Source organism: Carcharhinus amblyrhynchos, chromosome 5 (assembly GCF_965287045.1).
Source record: "Carcharhinus amblyrhynchos chromosome 5, sCarAmb.v2.hapA, whole genome shotgun sequence".
In the NCBI taxonomy this organism is placed as follows: domain Eukaryota; kingdom Metazoa; phylum Chordata; class Chondrichthyes; order Carcharhiniformes; family Carcharhinidae; genus Carcharhinus; species Carcharhinus amblyrhynchos.
This window is the reverse complement of record NC_137328.1, coordinates 101,236,859-101,256,663: the sequence shown is the minus strand read 5'-3', so window position 1 is coordinate 101,256,663 and position 19,805 is coordinate 101,236,859. Positions and strand designations below refer to the sequence as shown.

At 38.0% G+C, this 19,805-nt stretch overlaps 1 protein-coding gene across 4 annotated transcripts in view; it reads left to right on the top strand.

Annotated features, from left to right (window-relative positions):
- ap3b1a (adaptor related protein complex 3 subunit beta 1a) overlaps window positions 1-19,805 on the top strand; it is a 257,978-nt gene that overhangs the window by 209,816 nt on the left and 28,357 nt on the right. For 3 of the 4 annotated variants that reach the window (XM_080189336.1, XM_080189334.1, XM_080189335.1), the window contains exons 25-26: window positions 4,202-4,299; window positions 14,953-15,091. In XM_080189336.1, coding sequence (XP_080045462.1) covers window positions 4,202-4,299; window positions 14,953-15,091 — 237 coding nt within the window. Of the gene's footprint in view, window positions 1-4,201; window positions 4,300-7,787; window positions 7,825-9,468; window positions 9,557-14,952; window positions 15,092-19,805 lie in introns of those variants that run through there. The other variant, XM_080189337.1, reaches the window with a different exon arrangement.

The following is a 19,805-nucleotide window of genomic DNA, read 5'->3' as shown; positions in this document are numbered from 1 at the left end:
AGACTGGGTCTGTACTCGTTGGAGTTTAGAAGGCTGATGGGGGATCTTATAGAGACGTATAAGATAATGAAGGGGATGGATAGGGTAGAGGTAGCGAGATTCTTCCCGCTTAGAAAGGATAGCAGGACTAGAGGGCACAGCCTCAAGATAAGGTGGCGGGGGGGCAGTTTAGATCAGAATTGAGGAGGAACTTCTTCACTCAAAGGGTGATGAGTCTCTGGAATTCTCTGCCCATTGAAGTGGTGGAGGCTACCTCGCTAAATATATTTAAGACACGGGTAGATAGGTTTTTCGTAGGCAAGGGAATTAAGGGTTATGGGGAGAAAGTGGGAAAGTGGAACTGAGGCACTTCAGATCAGCCATGATCTTGTTGAATGGTGGGGCAGGCTCAAAGGGCTAGATGGCCTACTCCTGCTCCTATTTCTTATGTTCTTATGTTCTAACTGCTGCTCAACATGGTTTCCAAAATACAAGGCACATGTATCATTCTACTATTTTGTAATAGTAGGTGGTGTGCTAATTTTGTACACTGATTTTCTTGCTAGAATTTGCAGCCAGTGCCTTTCACAAGTTAAGGAGTTCTGTTGGAAAGAAGCTGCCACCAGGGTTTATAGAACCTTCCATATTATACTTTGAAGATTATAGACTCCAACTTCAAATAGTTATCAGTATTGGTTCTGAACTTATCATGAGTCTACAGTAGAGGTATGAATGTGTGGACAACCATCACTAAATGGACAGAGTGCAAACATTGAGCTGACAGTCTAGAATAAAATAGCAGGTTATCTTAGTAGATGCAGATTTTAGTCACGTAACTGGGCCACCCACTTGACGTTTGGGTTTTGTTTTGAACTGGCAGGTTCAACAGAAGTGAAAACTTCAAAGTACTTTCTATGGAAAGAGAATACTGTCGAAGTTTCATGTTATAAAAGATATCGTGTTCATTTCTAATTCCCAGTTTCTTCATAACCACATTGCTTTTTTCAAGATATTAAGTAGAAAAATTTACATTCTTATGATTCTGTTTAGCCCAGGAAGACTAAACTCTCAGTTGTCTTGGCCAGCTCATTGTGTAAACAAGACTTTCTAATTCAGGATTGGTCACAGTCTTGCCACTTAGGTGGTAGAGAAGTCCTGGCAGCTAATTATGATGGTCCTGATGTATACAGTGCAGCCCAAATTATGCTTCAGTGTTTTCATCCAAATTGTTGTTGGGAACCAATTCACTCAAGTGTGGATTACTTAGAGATGTGATGAAATATTTTCAATGTTGCTGCAAATTACTTGGTACTATTGCTGCACAGTATACGGATGGTTGCGATGTCCTGGATAGGTTTCCAATCAGTTAGTCGTGTGATATGAACTAACTTATAAGTGATTTATAAATATAAAGTATCTTTACCATAATGCAATGTCCCAAGGCACTTTATAGGAACCTTGTGATTCAAAATGTGACATGGAGCCACATAAGGCAATTGTATGTCAGATGATCAAAAGTTTGGTCAAAGAGGTAGACTTTAAGGAGTATGTTGAAAGAGGAAAGTGAGGTGGAGAGGTTCAGGAAAGGAATTCCAGAGCTTGGTGCACAAGCAACTGAAGCCACAGCCACCAATGGAGGAGTAATTAAAATTGCTGATACAAATGAGACAGAATTAGAAGAATGTAGATGTTTCAAAGGGTTGTTGGAAGATTACAGAGGTAGAGAGGGATAAGACCATGGAAGGATTTGAAAACGAGAGTGAGAATTTTCAATTCAAATTGCTGCTTGACCAAATGTTGTCGAAGCTTTTAGATGTCCATAGATTTAGAGTTTGATGAAATAGCAGTGTACAGCGAGTGTTCAAATTGGAGTTGTCATCCTCGGAGGTATATCACTTTGAAGATGTGAATGAGACAATGTATGAGCAAGAAAGAAATACATTGTGTCTCCTGGTGCAGTAATAAAAATCATTGCGCTGCACTTTCAAAATTATGGCTATCATATAAAATCAAGTGTTCATCTTCTCATTTAGTGGGAGTGCAATAACACTGCTGCATGCATCAGAGAACTAATTAGAACAAATATTTTGTAGTATATATACTAACCTGTGAAGCGGTAAATTTACTCTGCATTATGAGGCATGCATACATTTTTCAACTACTGTAACAACCTTGTTTTGATGAGCTATGTTAACAGCCTGAACTCCCAAAATTTAAATTTACAAAATATGATGCAAAATTGTATTTCAATTCTCTCATATTGGGAACATTAATTTTTCAGTTGTGCAATTCCAGCCATTGAGTTTCTGATCCTATAAAGTTCATTATTTAAAAATAAAGTCACAATTGATAATTTCTTGTAACGGTATCTCTCTATTTCAGTATAACTGAATGCAGCACATTGCTTTTTAATTTTGTGATTTCATTGACTTATTTGCATCTGATTTGCACCAAAGTCGTGTCATAACCACGTCTAGGGTAGGGATAACATGTGTTCCTGAATAGTATAGTACCATTGTGTTGTGTTTCGGTATGGATTTGCGATCGAGTTTTGTGATGCATTTGATATGGTCAACTGGTTGCACCTACTGAGAATTTCATGCAGATCTGTGTTTTATGACAAGTGTGGTCTATGGTATTTGGGATGAATAAAAATGAGAGTTTCTGAAGCATTGCTTAGTAATTGTTTATTATTTTTCTGTAAGTTAAAGCCCAGATCAATGATATAGGATGCTGGTCTATGATTAAAGTGCTCATAAATGGCTTTGCCACAGACATCAAAAAGAGATCTTTATTATAATGGTTTAAACCCTGTGAGCTGAATGATCAAACAGAACTGTGGCTCAAATGTGGTTGAGTTTACAATGTGAGAAGACTGCCATCTCAAAAAATAAGTTGTTAAAGTGTCAGCATAAACATTTGTTGATCATTTTGACATAAATACCATAACAGTCTGTGCTGAATACTATTCCATATATAAATGTGTACAGAGCGTAATGACTTTTATGCGAAAAACTGAGCTGTCTGACAGCATTTCTGTTTTTATATTGATTTCAAACTTGGAGGGCACTTGTATGGGTAGGACTGCTGAAATAAAAGTTAATTTTATTGTAAGGTAGTTGCTCATCTCTGAATACCACTGCTCATCATGTTTGCCTTCTGGTCCCTCTGAAGAAGTATTGAATCTTTCAGCAAATTCGATTGATCTTTTAGCAGTGTAATCACAATTACTCACCTCCTTAATTGGCCTGCCAGAAATCAGAAAATGGAAACTGATCGGCTGTGTGTTCCGATCAATAGCTTTAGAGCAATACTAGCAGGGGCAGGGGAGATGGAGGGTATAGCGAGATCAATTGGCCTGAGGTGTCAATCATTGTGTGTGGCTTTGCATGACAAACAATTTGCCTGACTGCTGTGGATCTCTCTCATTTTCTATGATATAGGTGAGAGCTAGGAAGAAACAATGCCTCTTCCAGGATATTTAGAGTGCATTTGGTGTATAATGCGGTATAGAAATGAGAACTGAATGTAAAGTGACTTTCTTTTTTTGCAATTAGAACTGCACATATAACATTGATCTGCAAAGCTGTCCATATCCAGTGGTTGAAGATTACTGACAGGATTAATATTGGTGAGGCTCACCAATGGATCACTGAGTTTTTCCAATGCCTAACTGAACCATAAAGCTAAAGAATATGTCTGCTTCAATTCCTGATATGCTTTGAGTCAGCTGATTACAGAAGGCATAATCTGCCTAGTACCCACTGCCAATCTTTATATATTGACCCCTACTAAAAGTGTTAATTGAGGATAAGATTGGGCTGGACTTATCTCCTCTTGTCCTTCCCCTTCCTCCGCTTGCTGGCACCCAGTAGAATCACACCAGAATAATAGTTATTTGGGCAAGGTGTTTGAGGATGACTTGTGTCCATGTTAATGTTTCTCAACAATTAAACCCCTTTACAAATGGAAAGAGCATGAAATTGCTGAGAGAAAGAAAAACAAATATACCATTGAAAATCTGATTAACCTGAAGTATAGTTTTAGGCATTTCCAGGTGAATTGCAAAAAGTCCACAATGACTTTAACTCAACCAAGTGTGTTTTGCCAATGAATATGCAAATCACTGAGCAGTCCCAAAGTTGAATAGTCCCAATTTATGATATTAACACACACGTATTAACTTTGATTCATGAGCCTTCAATTTTTAAATATTTTGCAGCACACTGAATGATCATTTCAGTGTCAGTGTCCAACCTCCAGTGGGAGAGCTGCTTCTGCCAGTCACCACATCTGAAAAGGACTTCAAGAAAGAACAAGGTAAGAAGTGACAGATTCATTGTGTGATCTCCATTCGAGCTAATTTGCACCACTTCTTTAAGCTTTCAACAAATGTAACATTTCTTGAGTCTTTTTTAAGAAGTATATCCTCATCTCTTACATAATCTTATTTGTAGGTAGTTTCAGTAGTTCAGTCAGGGAACCAAATATTAGTTTGAACTACCTGTCTAATTTGAGTGACCCGTTCTTTGCAATGGAATAGTTCCTCTGTAAATTGAGGAGCCACCAAAAGATTTCGCTGTAATATTTGAAAAAAGCTCACATGTCAGGACAATGCCTTAGCACCAACCATCTTCAGCTGCTTCATCAATGACTTTCCCTTCATCACCAAGATTAGAAGTTGGAATGTTTGCCCTATGTTCAGCACCATACATGACTCCTCAGGTAGTGAAGCAATACATGTCAATACGCAGAAAGACCTAGGCAAGATTCAGGCTAAGGCTGATTTGCTAATAATGTTCATGCCACATACATGTCTGGCAATGACCATCTCGAACAAGAGAGAATCAGATCATCTCCCCTTGACATTTAATGGCATTGCCATCGCTACTATAAAACTGAACTACGCCAGCCATATTAATATGTGACTACAAGAGTAGGTCAGTAGTTGGGAATTCCACAGAGAGTAACTCTCTAACTCTCTGCCTGACACCACCTCCCCCAGGCACAAGTCAGGGGTGTGATGGAAAACTCCCCACTTGTCTGGATGGGTACAGCTCCAACACCACTCCAGATGCTCAACACCATCCAGAGCAAAGCAGCCCACTTTATTGGCATGTCACACACAATCTTAAACATTTACTCCCCCCATCTATGGCAGCTGTGTGTACCATCCACAAGATGCACTGCAGCAACCGAATCAAAACCCCTCCGACTCCTTCCTACTTCCAAACCTGCTGTTCTAGTTCCTAGAAAGACGAGGGCAGCAGATACATGGGAACACCACCACCTGCATGTTACCCTCCAAGCTGCACACCACTTTGACGTGGAACTATATCACCATTCCTTGACTAAATCCCTAAATTCTCTTCCGAACAGCCGCAGAGGTGTACCCTCACTATATAGACTGCGGCAGTTTAATAAGGTAGTTCACCATCGCTATGTCAAGGGCAATTAGAGATGGGGAACAAATGCTGGCCTTACCAGTAACTCTTGCATCTTGTGAAAGAATAAAAAAAATTGATGACCTCGAGTTGTACTTTTCCTCACAAGAAGAAACATTCAGGCTGTATTTCCTTTAATTTTTAAGATCTCAATTATTTCATCCCTCAGCCTTTTTTCAAGATATGTATGCTCACATTTCTCTGATATCATCTTTGTAAGTCTTCTCTGCACCCTCTGCAGTGCTTCTATGTCCTTTTCATAATATGGAAACTACAAGTGTGGTCTGCCCAAGGTTTGATAGATATACAGGGCATAATCCTCAAGATCTTTAAATAATGTAAAATGTGGAAATATTCTGGACATTAAGGAGAATAGGAACAGACTTCAGGAAGACGAGGATAGGTTGGTAAAATGGATAGAGGCATTGGAATAAATTAGGTGCAAAGAAATGATGCATTTTGGTAGGAGAAATAAGGAAAGACAATGTGAGCTACATGGTACAATATCAAAAGGACTGCATGTACATAATCTCTGAAGGTAGCAGGACAATTTGATTAAGCTGTTTTTAAAAAATAGAATGGATCCTTGGCTTTATTAATCGAGGAACAAAGTCCAAAAGCAAAGAAGTAATTCTAAACCTTTGTAAGACATTGTGTCAGGTCTCGGCTGGAGTACTGTGTTCAATTCTGACACCATATTTTTGGAAGGATATCTAAACCTGGGAAAAGGAATGCTACCAGGGAAGAAGGACTTCAGTTTTGTTGAGGAACTGGAATTGTTCAAAATCATGAGTGGAAGAAATAAATAGGCAGAAAAGCCAGTAACACAGTTTGGCGCCTCAGCTGGGTACTGTATGCCCCTTTGGTTTCACCATTTCGAAGCCTTGAAGAAAATATTGAGGCAGGGATAATCCTTTTGACCTTCCAAGTTAATTGAGCTACTGAGGTACCGATTTGAATTTGGATTCATTGAAGAGGGGCCCTGTATCAGGTATTTAAAATTATTAAGACCATTGACAACCAGCAAAAGGATAGTTGAAGGGATAGAACTTGATGCCTATCTTAATTGTTATGTGGATGTACATCCAGCTGTACTGCATTTAGTTGCTGAGCAATAATATATCCTCCATCACTACATGGAAAACTGAACAAAGTACATCTGATAAAGCTCCAAAATTTTGAATCTAAAAGATTATTTTGAGTTTCTATGAACTCGACATAACACCCAAGTACAGTTAAGAAATAGAGCAGGTTTTTGAACCAGATGGTCTTGTCTTGAGATGAAAATAGAAACTTGTATTCATGATTTTTGTTGTGTATTCATTTGTGCAAGTTTTGCAGAGTATTCATAAATAGATTTTAAGAATTGTATGAAAAGAAATGTTTAGCTTTCCTTAACTAAAATGTTTTATTAATAGTCTTACTAATTTTATTTGGTAGTGGATCATTTGATGCATCTGTCACATGGATCAGTAACTTGCCGGTAACTTGCTAATGCCACACAGGGGTTTAATGTAATGAGGGCCAAGTTTCATCCACCCACTTATATTCATGGTCTTTTTGAATGAGCTTGTTTCCCGTTCATTGTGACCCAGTTGATGGGGGGTGAGAAGAAGGGTGCATGTCAATTTGGGACGGCCAAGTTTACATGGATAAGTTGGCCTGACAGCTAAAATTCCAGAAAGTCTTTTTCCTAAGAGAGACAGATTAAATTCGCCTGACTGATCGTCGAGGCTTTGTAAGTTTTCCCTTGGGGCCAAATTGGCCAGTTTCAATGAAGGAGAAGCAGTAGCTACATTCACAAAGATGTCTGCATGCTGGAACCTCCTCAGTGTAAGATGGCATGAATGCGGAGGGATAATGGAGGATGAAATGGAGAGGAAAACTGGATTTATTTTCCTTTGTTGATAAATTCAGTTATCAAATCAATGTAGTTTTCAGGCCATTCTGCAGCCTTTTAAAAGAGATTGCACTTGCAGCTGTTCTGAACATTGCTTTGATTTATTTTCATGCAGAAATCCCACTGTGATTCTCTTGCCGTTGAAACAAATTGTATCTAAATTTTGGAGGTACAGTCCATTTCCTCTGGCAAATGCCAGGAGAGAGCTACATTTGGAAATAAATGTCCAAAGATATGCTTTATTTCCAAGAATGTTGATTAAACTGCAAATGATGCACATTTTCTATCGTTTACAGTATTTATTTACATGAAATTCTGAACACGCTTTTACCTCCATTCCCTTTGAATTCTTAAGAAGTCTTGAGATGAAGTTAAAGACATCTAATAGGAAGAGTGTATCCAATATCTAACAGACTGTCTTACTAATATTGCCTTTCTTGCTGTTCTTATTCTGCTGACAAAAGCATGTCTCTGTGCTTTCCACCACTTCTGCAATGACAGGTGAGTGCATGCCTGGCTGCGGAGTCTGCTCTCAACCACTATCAGTGTGTTTTTTTTTACTGCTTTACAAATGTAGGAGAATGTTGCTGCTGCAGATTGCTTTTTTTTCTGTTTTTCTTTTCCTGTGCACTGAGGTTTTGGTTACATTGTGTTTGCTTTTGCTGTAAGTGAGGCACTTTCCTGATTAGTCAAACAGAACCATCAGTTCATAGAAGTACTCGCTGGGAATTTAAGTGAACCTCAATGGAGTTGTTGCCAAAATTCCTTTTTCTTTCGCTATTTTCCTTCTATGGTTGTTGATTCTTTCTGTGAGTAAATGTGGCAGCTATGTGCTATGTTTAATCGACCAGAAAGGTTACTCCGAATAAGGTTTTTTCAAAAGTTATGTTTTTATGCAATATTCCTAATGCAGTGAGTTCCACTGAGTGGAAGTCAATCTTTCTGTAAAACACCACGTCGGGATTTCAGACATCAAAGCACACTCCTGATAAATTGATCTTTTTTTCTGCTTTTGGAGGGTAACCTTTAGCAATTGTTTCACTCATTGCATTAGCTCTTCTGTGCCCTGATCCTGTTTATGTACCATCTAATTATAGGACACTGGCACCACTCAGTCTAAAAGGGTACTAAGATAGTGCCAGGATTATGTGTACTTTGAATAAATATGTGCTAGGTTGAAACAGGATATTCTAGTTTGCCATTTTCATTCTCTTTCATTATACATCTAGACATTGTGAACCAACCATAACATTTATTGGCAAATTAGTTATGTTTATCAAGATTCAGCTGCATTACACTTGCAGCTTCAGTGGATTTTCTCCATTTACTTCAGGGAAATGAGGAAAGTCGTAACGCCGAGGGCAAAAATTGTAATTTTCTGTTTCCTAAATTAGCAGGTCTTATTGAATCTAGGACATGGAAATCACAGCTTTTCTTCAGTAAAGATATCCATGTTGCATACTTTTTAATGGACTAAGAAATTGGAAAAAAACCCACTTTATTTGTAACATAATTAACTGGTAATGAGAGGATGCCTTGGAGTGTATTTGTAATTATGGATAAGCTGAAAATATTTCCATGTTTTAGATATTGAAGCACAATTATTTCAGGAGAAATTGCAGCTAGTCTGAACTGCAGGTCACCTAAAATAATGCTGCTGCTTCACACTTCGCTATTTTCACCTCAATGTACCTGTTAGAATTGAGAAAATTGTTCTGGAGTTTTAATGAGCAGCACTCTGGACTACTTTGCTAATCCTGCCAATCTCATAGACATCGTTCCTCTTGCAAAGATTGGAGTATGGTGAGTTCTTTGGTCTGCTTGAAGGAGTATACTCATCATAGAATGGCTGGCTGTCTTGGCAGGGGTCATAAACCCTGAACACAGTTGGCCTTTCTATTGGACTCCATAACAATTCAACAGTTACTGCTAATGGATACGATGAGTAATTTAATGCTTTGGCAGTATAGATTTACATTCTGGCTTACTGCTGGGTGCTGTAGATAGTAATTAGCAGTCCTGTAGAAATGTATTGTCAAGTGCTATTGGTGATCGGCATTCACTCGGTGCTCTGTAAGTTTAATTCATTTAGAAGATGATCATTGTGTCAAAATTATTTGATAACAGCTTCCAGTTTTATTATAGCTTGAAGATTCTGCTTCAAATGGAAATGTAGCTACAAGCAATAGGCATCAACCATCTCGTGATGCATTGGTTTGGTGAAGGAACCCTCAAGATCCTATAAAGTATTAGGGAACACTTGGGTAGAAATAAAAGTAGGTGTTATTGTCCTGTTGAGATTTTTAAAGCTTATTTATTTGTCAAAAGTAGGTTTACATTAACAATGAATTTGCTGTGAATATCCCCTAATAATTGTTTACAAAGTATAGTAACTTAGTAATATTTTGTTTAACCCTTGTACAATAAAGATTTTTGTTCAACATGTGAAATTTGCTGGCATTCTTTAAATAAATAACTGTGAGTTTGAATGTATCATTAATTGTTCTATTTTAAATATTAATGGTTTCCTTTTGGATCATAACTAACACTACTTGCAATTTGTACACATCCCTTGAGCCAAACAATTGTCCCTTGTAGATGGATAGCCAGTTCAAACATAAGGAGTAATGCACTGAATGTAGTCTTTAAAACCTTATTTAATCAAATTTCTACTTCCTCCCATTCTACTTGCAGCGAGGACTGTATTCCATTCTCCCTTTATTTTTCACCTTGGTTTCATTTGCTCCAACAATGCAGCCACCCACACCTGACCTTAAGTTCAGCCTTTTTATTTTGCTCCACTGCAGATTCCCCTTCCCCATAGTTGACAGGGCTTTCTACTGTGTTCTTCCATTTGTCATGTTTCTGGTTTCATCGCTTGGACAACTATAGTGTTCCCCTTATCCTCAACTACAACAGCACCATTCAGTGAATAATCCTGTGCCATTTTCACCATTTCTAATGCCCGATTCTCTTCAACATTGCGAAGAGACTGTTCCTTCCAAAAACATTGTCTACTCTTTTACCTTCCCTTCCCATGCAAGTGCAGGAAATACAATACCACCCCTTGCACCACTTCCCTTTCCATTGTCCGGGACCCCAAACCCTCCTTCCAGGTAATGCAATGATTTAATTGCAATCCTGCAGTTCTTAGAATGCAGTCTTCTCTACACTGGAGAGATCAAATACCGAAATGTTTCTATTAGCGTAATCCTGAGCAGTTAGTCACTTACCATTTTAATTCTCCATCCAACTCCTCGTCTGGCTTCTCCTGTCTACACTGTTCTAATGCTGTTCAAAGAATAGCACTCTCATCTTTCAATCTGGCACTTTCCACTCTCAGTTCAGAGTCTGCAATTCAACAATTTCAAACCCTGGCCACAATTCCTTATCCTTTTTGGGCCATATCTAGCTCCTCAAATCTTAACTTCCGTTTCTTTACTACTCCCAATACCACTCCCCTTTGCCTTGTATCTTCGTCCCTTTTAGTCATTTGATTTCTCCTGTCTTTTGTTGTTTTCCTCACCTACTCACCCACATCCCTCACCCCTGTTTGATCTTTTCCCTGCCTCTGTCTCTGTCTTTGCTCAAAACTTGCTATTTCTTTAACCATGATCCATTTTGACAATCTGAAACATTAATTCTGTTCCTCACTGCACAGATGCTGCCTGACCTGCATGTTTTGAGTATCTTCTCTTTTTATTTCCAGCTTCTTCTGACCCATCTGCTTTTAATGTAAGTTTCCCTTCAGGAAACTTAATTTCCACAAGATATCAGTGAGCTGGAGTAATTCAAGAAGTACCACTTCTCCTGTAAAGAGTTAAATGCTGAGACTATCCTGTAAAGCGTAAAAGCAAGACTGGATTTATCCTAGCGTTAGTTTTAGCAAATTTTACTTGAAATAGCTTTTGTGTACTTAACTTAATTGGCGCACGGTCAATTTCCTTTTAGTATAGCCTGAAATTTGGGAAGAATAAATGTAACCATTTAATAATGGTATCTGCAGTATTTCATCAATTTAACAGTTCACTCAGTTCCTCATTCTACAGCTGCTGCCACCTGATCTACTGAGCATTTCCAGCATTTTGTCTTTTTATTTCAGATTTCCAACATCGACAGAATTTTGACTTTATTAGTGAGGATACTTGCTCTGGGTGAGAGCCTAGAACAGGAGGTCATCGTTTCAGAATAAAGAGTCATCCATTTAGGACTTGAGATGAAGAGATCTCTTTGTCCAAAGATTTGAGAATCTTTGAAATTGTCTGCTGCACAGGGTGGCGGCTGCTCAGTCAATGAGTATATTCGGGACTGAATTCAGTAGGTTATTGGATACAAAGGAAAAGCAAGGAAGTGAGGATAGAGCAGTAAAGTGCAATTGAGGTGGAATATCAGCTATGCACTTGCTGAATAGCGGAGTAGATTCAAGGGGCTGAGTGGCCTACTGCAGTTCCTGTTTCTTGCATTTCTAAATAAGCCAACATTTACTTACCTTTTACAGCACCAAACTACTTCAAAACAGTCACATTTGATGCTCCTTAATTATAGTGCACTTTTTCTTTCCAGGTTCTTTTCCACCTCAGCAATCAAGACAATACATTTGCTTACCATGCTGCTCCTCTTAAGTGTTCTTTTGCATGTAAATTAATCTTGATTCAGTTTACACTGTCATGCTGAGTGGTACAAATTGCCTATAACAATAAAACAGCACGAGTAAAAGGCAGATTGAATGTGCGCCTCACTTGATAGGATGTTACTGTGTTTTATGCCAATACATTAGCTGAAGATAATGAATCTTCTGTTCTGAAAAGCATGGTATAGTTGATTTTTAATTTTACTTCAATGGAGCAGTACCTTGTCTTTTAAAGAACAAGTTAGGCAAACCATTAATGACAAGAGCGTTAAGGTTAAATATGAAGCATTGCATTCACTTGTCTGAGTGCTATCCATCTTTCCATTTACAGGAGGTTGACAAAAGTACAGGCTTTGTGCAACATTTCCTTTAATTACATGCTGAGGGAGCAGGCTTTTAACATAAACATGGTTACATTAATTTATTCAGCATTTGCTGTTGAATAGAGCTTGATGAAGGTGGTTTAAGTCATGAATGAGTGCAGCGCTTTCTAACTACCTTATGCCTAGCTTGCCTGCAACTAGTGAACTTTTCTTTGTTCAGTTGAAAGCAGCTTATGAACCTCTTTTTACTGATGTATGCAAAATTTTTACATTTATAGTCTATTAAGATGACAATTTTTAAATTGTTTGGGGCATTATTTTGAAATAAATATTTTTCTTCCAGTCTTCAATCTTAATTTAAATACAGTAACATATAATTTCTGTTATAATGTAAATTGGTCTTTAAGCTTTGTTTTAAATGATCACCTCCCTCAGTTGGGAAAGAGTGCAAGTATGTAATTTGCTTTGACTAATCCTCTTAACTCTTAGGGTAGATAAATGTATACCCTCTATCTTATAATGTAGTTACACTGAAGTTGGTAGCCTGAATCATTGCTGCAGGATTTTGAGCCCTTATGATTTATGATAAGTGAAGTGCTTGTTTTCAAAAACCCCTTAAATTAATACGTAAATATATTTACCCAACAAATCAAACCAAAATACTGTTACCTGTGTTGAAGAGATTTACAATTTGCTGACTTTTCTGCATAATACTGCACTTAATTTTAGATCCTTGCAGTTGTTACTACTTAAGCTGTAACCCATGAAGTACGTTTGTTAAATGCAAACTTAAAACATGGCCCAGTGTACAGTCTAGAGCAAATATATTTATATATTAATAGAATATATACTGAGTGGTTACCCATACTTCAGTGTGCAGTATGTGAATGGGCATTCTAATTTTGTCTAAACTGCTCATTAAATGTACGTTATTTAGCCACAGACTTGATTCAAATTTTAATCCTCTGGAAATGTTAACAATGACTTTATTTCTGACGAGTGACATAGTTACAATATTTTATTGTAACCTAATTGTTCAACTTATTTATGTAAGATACAGCATCAGTGTCCAGTGGTATTTTATGCCTAGTTGCTTTTTTCCCTACATTTTATTCTTAAAAGTACTTGAACAATGCAACAATCATTAATAAAATAGCAATTATTGTTGTGCTGAATATTATTCTATCAGTAATATTAGTAGAATCTTACCATTTGTATCCTCCATATTCAGACGCGAGTTTTGAAGTTTTGAGCTTTAGTGTCTGTTCAAGTTATTTATTGCCACTTTATAATTTCTTGATAGAACCTATAGTATCTGGGGCCAGGATAGTCTATAAACCTAGAACAAAATTCACACTTGGGAGCATTCCAAGATGGCAGGAAGCACAAGGTGTGAGGTCGCATCATAAGCTAATAGGAAAAATTGAAGCTTACATTCATGCTTGTAATAGTCCTCATTAAAACTAACTTAATGTATATTAAAATTTGTTATAAGATCATACAAGTATTTAAAATGGAATATATGGAGAGCAATGAAATGTGGATTTTTATTTCCACTCATGAGATGCACCATAACTCTCACATGAAATAAAAATCCTATTTCACTGCCCGCATAGTGTATTCTATATTTATGATCCATGGAGCCTGATTGGTTCACAGGCTTCAGACTCCCTCTTTATTATACAAGACTGTGTACGTGAAAATAAAATGTGGAGTTTTAAATCTCTTTTCGTGAAAAGTTTTAAATGAAAATTTATGGATCAGTTAGGTGAACTTTCCCCTCCCAAATTTTTTTTTAAAATATATTTCCTACTGATCCACTGCTTTCTTATTTTCATACTGTTGGGTTAATATCCAAATCTCTTGATTTCTGAGCCAGAGAATCAAGAACAGGATCCAGAATAAAATGAGACAAATGATTGGTCCAAAAAAATGTAAAGTTTGGTGGGGGAGGGGTGAGATGAAAAATCAGTGCTGAAAACTTGACCATCTTCATTTCATAGTCACTTCATTCATTTGATGTGTGATGTCTAAAGACAATAAAACAAGAATTGTTACTCTGGTTTCAGGCATTGATGTTGCACATGATTTTCACTGCATAGATTTGATGGGTATATCTTTGCAATGGATAAATGAATGAAATCCCATAAAGTGCAATGATTCATGTGAAATAATTATTTTTGCATATTCAATAAGTTTTTATCTCCCCTGCAAAATTGGGAACATGTTTGCAATGTAATTACTTGGCTTCAGCTGTTCAAATGTACATTATTGGTTGCTGCTGCTATTTGAGCATTTCTGTGCCAGAAAAACAGTTACTGCTTGTACCTGATACGGTGACTGGTCAGTTTTTCCGATATTGATTACCTGTATGGTGTGAAAATACATCAAGAACTGTATATTTCTTACTTGATTGTAAATAAATGTGCATTAACTTTTCAGAATTCAGTGTTTTTTTTGTTACTTTTGCCTCTGAGGATATTTTACTGCATTTCTAAAGCTGATTTTTAAGAATAGTTAAATGAAATACAAACTTAGTCTTGGTTTTAAATTGGATCTTAAAATTCAGCACCGTTGATGTGGTGGTTTCTAAATTTGTGCTGGGGATATTAAGTGTTGATATGTTGGCAATGTTTTAACTGTCAGTATCTAACCACATAAATTGTACATTTGCAGGGAAGCTGACAGGAATGAATGAAAATTCTACAGCGATCACAGGTTCTCCGCAGAATTCCTCTTGCCAGGCGATTGTGCATAAAGTGGTAAACGTGGCTAATGTTGGGGTTGTGCCTTCTGGCCAAGATAACATTCACAGGTAACATAGGCTTGTCAAATTCTTATTTGACATGGTTTCGGAAACCCTGACCATACAGAATTGTCATCCAATACGTGCAAGGAGGAATTTGCCTTTGGTAAGATAGTTAATATGTAAAGAACAACTAAGAGAATGATTTAGAAACTCATCACATTTTGAGAGATTCAGTTGATGCAAACCAAGACAGTACTGTATACCTTACACATAATATAAAGGTTTGAACTCCTGTACTCAATTTGATTTGAACTCCCTAGCTCCTTCAAATTTTGTTTAAATTGCTTTGAGCTTTTTTTTTAAATTCTTAACTCTTTGCTGATGACATCTGATCATATTTATCCTGGATGGTGATCTTAATGTAAGTACTAATCCCTTGTTTCTAAGTATTTAATCATGCACAGGGAGTGACACAAAATACAATTAAATTCTGATTAATTATTACTGCAGCTAAAATTTGACAAAACAATAGCATGTTAAGTCATCTTTAAACCAGAAAAATTGCAATAAGAGTGCAAACACAATCCTTCCCATCTGTGACACACTAGACTTTTTTCAGATTCATTTCTGGGATATGGCATTGCTCGCAAGTCTAGTATTTATTACCCATCCTTGGTTGTCCTTGAGAAGGTGATGGGAGGACACTTTTTTGAACCACTGCAGTCAGTTTGGTGAGGTATTCATGATAAGGAACTCCAGTGTTTTGACCCAGTGACAATGAAGGAACAATGATACATGTCCATGTGTGGATGATGTGTGACTTGGAGGTGCTGGTGTTCCCATGCACCTGCTGCCCTTGTGCTTCTAGACTGTGGATGATCACGTGTTTAGGAGCTGCTGTCTATGGCAAGTTGCTTCACAGTATCTTATAGGTGGCGCATACTAACTACAGTGTGCCAGCAGAAATAAAAAAATTTTTTGAAGGCTCATTTTGAGGAAAAAAAAGGGCTATTTGGTTAATTTTGTCAAGGGATACTTTTTGATTTCAGTGTTACTCTTTGGTTTTCATTAACTCATTAGGTGGTGCAGTCATGTTGTGACATGGCCTACAGCAAAACATCAGGATGAATGAATAAGACATTATACTTCAGCCTTGCCTTGTATACTGGCATATCAATTTGAGAAAATGTTAAGTGTTTAAATAACCTGTGTGTACGTATTAATTCCAGAAAGGAAATATTTGTTATAGGTTGTAATTTTTCATTGTAAAAAGGGCAGAGAAGAAATGAAACATGTATAATTCAAGATTTTACTTGGTAAAATTATAATCCAGAAAACCAGAGGGAAGCTATTGGTAAGATGATGAAATAAGGTTTTAATCTTAGTTAGTCATTGTTTTCCTTAATTAGTAAAACAGTTTGCTATCTATTATTGATAAAAGACAAGCAAATCTCTTTATATGAAGCTAAATTTTACTTTTGTATCATTATGTAATGCACAGTTCTATGGGTTGTCACATGAAGGGAATTACAAAAATGTATAAAAATGAGCTGCTTGTAACGAGTACTGAAATTCTTTAAATCCTTAGATATTAAGCTCAAGACTGTAACACTTTGTAAACTTCCCAAGCTAGCAACAAGGAAATAATACTGAAATACTATTGGGTGTATGACATATTTAGTAAACTCATTACATCTCACTATTTTCATTGAACTTTATTGAAATCATTATGTTCACAATAACATTTGTACTTTAAATAAGAAAATGCTTCATTTACTAAGTTTGATTAAGTCATGTTTTTAATGCCTCCCATCATCCTGATTATAAACCAAACTCCACTTGGTTTTATTTCTTCGTAGATCTCAGTCTCGAATCTGGTTGACATCCAGCTTCTCTACATGTATTTAATAGACGCATTCTTATCTAACTCAATTTAGATGATTAACAGTATTTAAGGCAAGATTCAGGCAGAGATTTTAATTTTAAATCTAGTGCCCTCACACATCCAATCTTGATATTTCAGAGTTGATACCCACTTCTTTCAGATTTTTTTTCTTTTCCAAACGACCAACCCTCTAATACTTTCCTCCATCCGTTCTCACGTTGACTGCAGCATTGCCTAATGTTCAATACACCATTAAGTCTATTCTGCTACTATCACTATTCGTGGGGGGGCCTCCTTGACCTCCAATGACAGACATCCTCCATCCTGCCCTTACTGCACCTCCAATCATAGATTCTGTTTCTGGAGGAGCTGGAGAAGGATTGGAGGAGCTGCAGCAGCGAACAGCAGAAGACAGAATCTGTAACTGGAAAGCAGCTTCTCACAGACTTTGTGTCTCTCTTGGGTTCACTACTGCTCCAAAGAAATTCTGCATTATTTTACCTCTCTGATGCTGCACCTGCACTCTGGAGGAGCCAAAATGTAAAACAATCTGTGCAGGGGCAACCTTCCCTGAATTTTCACCCCAGACTTCGATTTTTTTTGTGGCTTTTGTAGTCTTGAGTGGTAGTTATAGTCAGTGCAGACTCGATGAGCCGAAGGGCCTTTTCTGCACTCTATGACTTTGACTATAACTTAAGTATTTTGAACCTCGTGCACCTGTTGCGGTACTCGTGGATGTTTAAGTTATTTAAGGAAGTTTATATCAGTGCACTACATGATGCAGCATTGAGCCATTTAGATGTGAAAAGCCCTGCTAAGTGTCAGTCTAACAAGTCTCCACCAATTTGACAAACACATGCTGAAAATATTCAGATTAGGCAGCATCCTTGGAAAGAGGAAGTATCAGTTTTAACCTTTTAGGCTGTTTACTTCTTCATGTGCTGCCTGAATTGCTGCGTATTTCGAGCATTTCAAATTTCCAGCATCAAAAGGCTTTGTTTTTGTGTTAAGCAGAATAGAATTGGGAGCGTAGCAGTTGACTGTGTTTGAAGTCATGTTGGAGTTGTATAGAGCTTTGGTGAGGCCACAGCTAGAGTACTCTGTGTGGTCACCTCAATAGGATGTGATTGCTCTGGAAGGAATACAGAGGAGATTCACCAGGATACTGCCTGGAATGGAAAATTTAAGTTGGGGTTGGATAGGCTAGTCATGGTTCATCATGGTGCAGCAAGATTAATCATGGCACGAATCAATTCCGGCCTCCCAGTTTGTCTGGACCAACTACAGTTCACCTATCACCGCAACGGGTCCACAGTAGAAACCATCTCCCTGGCTTCACACTCAACCCTGGAACACCTAGATAACAAAGACACCTATGTCAGATTCCTATTTATTGACTACAGCTCAGCCTTCAACACTATTATTCCCACAAAACCCATGTCCTAACTCCGTGGCCTGGGGACTGGCTCCTCCCTTGGCAACTGGATCCTAGACTTCCTAACCCACAGACTGTAATCAGTAAAGACAAGCAACAACACCTCCTCCATGAATATCCTTGCCCCATAAGTCTGTGTCCTCAGCCTCATACTGTACTCCTTATACACCTATGACTGTGGCCAAATTCCCCTCCAACTTGATTTTCAAGTTTGCTGATGATACCACCATAGTAGGTCAGATCTCAAACAATGATGAGACGAAGTACAGGAAAGAGATAGAGAATCAGGTGAACTTGTGCAACAACAGTAATTTCTCAATGTCAACAAAAGGAAGGAGATGGTCATCAACTTCAGGAAGTGTAGTGGAGAACATACCCCTGTCTACCTCGATGAGGGAGCAAAGTAGAAATGGCCAAGAGCTTCAAGTTTTTCAGTGTCCAGATCACCAGCAACCTGTCCTGGTCTCTCCTAGCCAACAGTATATTTAAGAAAGTCCATCAATGCCTCTACTTTCTTAGGAGGCTAAGGAAATTTGGCATCTCCACTTCTGTGGTGCATCTCCAGCTTTTAAAGATGCACCACAGAAAGCATTCTTTCTGGTTGTGTCACAGCTTGGTATGGCTCCTGTTCTGCCCAGGACCACAAGAAACTGCAAAGGGTAGTGAATGAAGCCCAGTCGTCATGCAAACCAGCCTACCGTTCATTGACTCAGTCTACACTTCCTGCTGCCTCGCAAAAGCAGCCAGCATAATTAAGGACTCCACGCTCTCTGCCATCTTCTTCCATCAGGAAAAAGATACAAAAGTCTGAGAACATGTACCAACTGACTTGAGGACAGCTTCTACCCTGCTGCCGTTAGACTTTTGAATGGACCTGAAACCAAAAGAGAACATGCTGGAAAATCTCAGCAGGTCTGGCAGCATATATAAGGAGAGAAAAGAGCTGATGTTTTGAATGCAGATGATCTTCTGTCAAAGCTTTTCCTTACATATGCTGCCAGGCCTGCCAATATTTTCCAACATTTTCTCTTTTGGTTTCAGATTCCAGCATCCACAGTAATTTACTTTCATTTTGAATGGACGTGCCTCGTATTAAGTTGAGCTTTCTCTACATCCTAGCTATGACTGTAACATTACACACATTCTCCATTCCTTCTCTATGTATGGTGTGCTTTGCCTGCAGAGCAGGCAAGAAAAATACTTTTCACTGTATACTAATACGTGAGAATAATACATCAAATCAAATAGGCTCAGGTTGTTTTCATTGGATCAGAGAAGACTGAGGGGCAACCTAATTGAGGTGTACAAGATTAGGAGGGATATGGATAGAGTGGATAAGGAGCAGTGGTTCCCATTAGTTGAAAGATCAGTTATGAAGGGACAGCAGCTCAAGGTGAGGGGCAGGAGGTTTAAGGGGGTCGTGAGGAAAAATATTTTTACCCAGAGGGTGGTAACGGTCT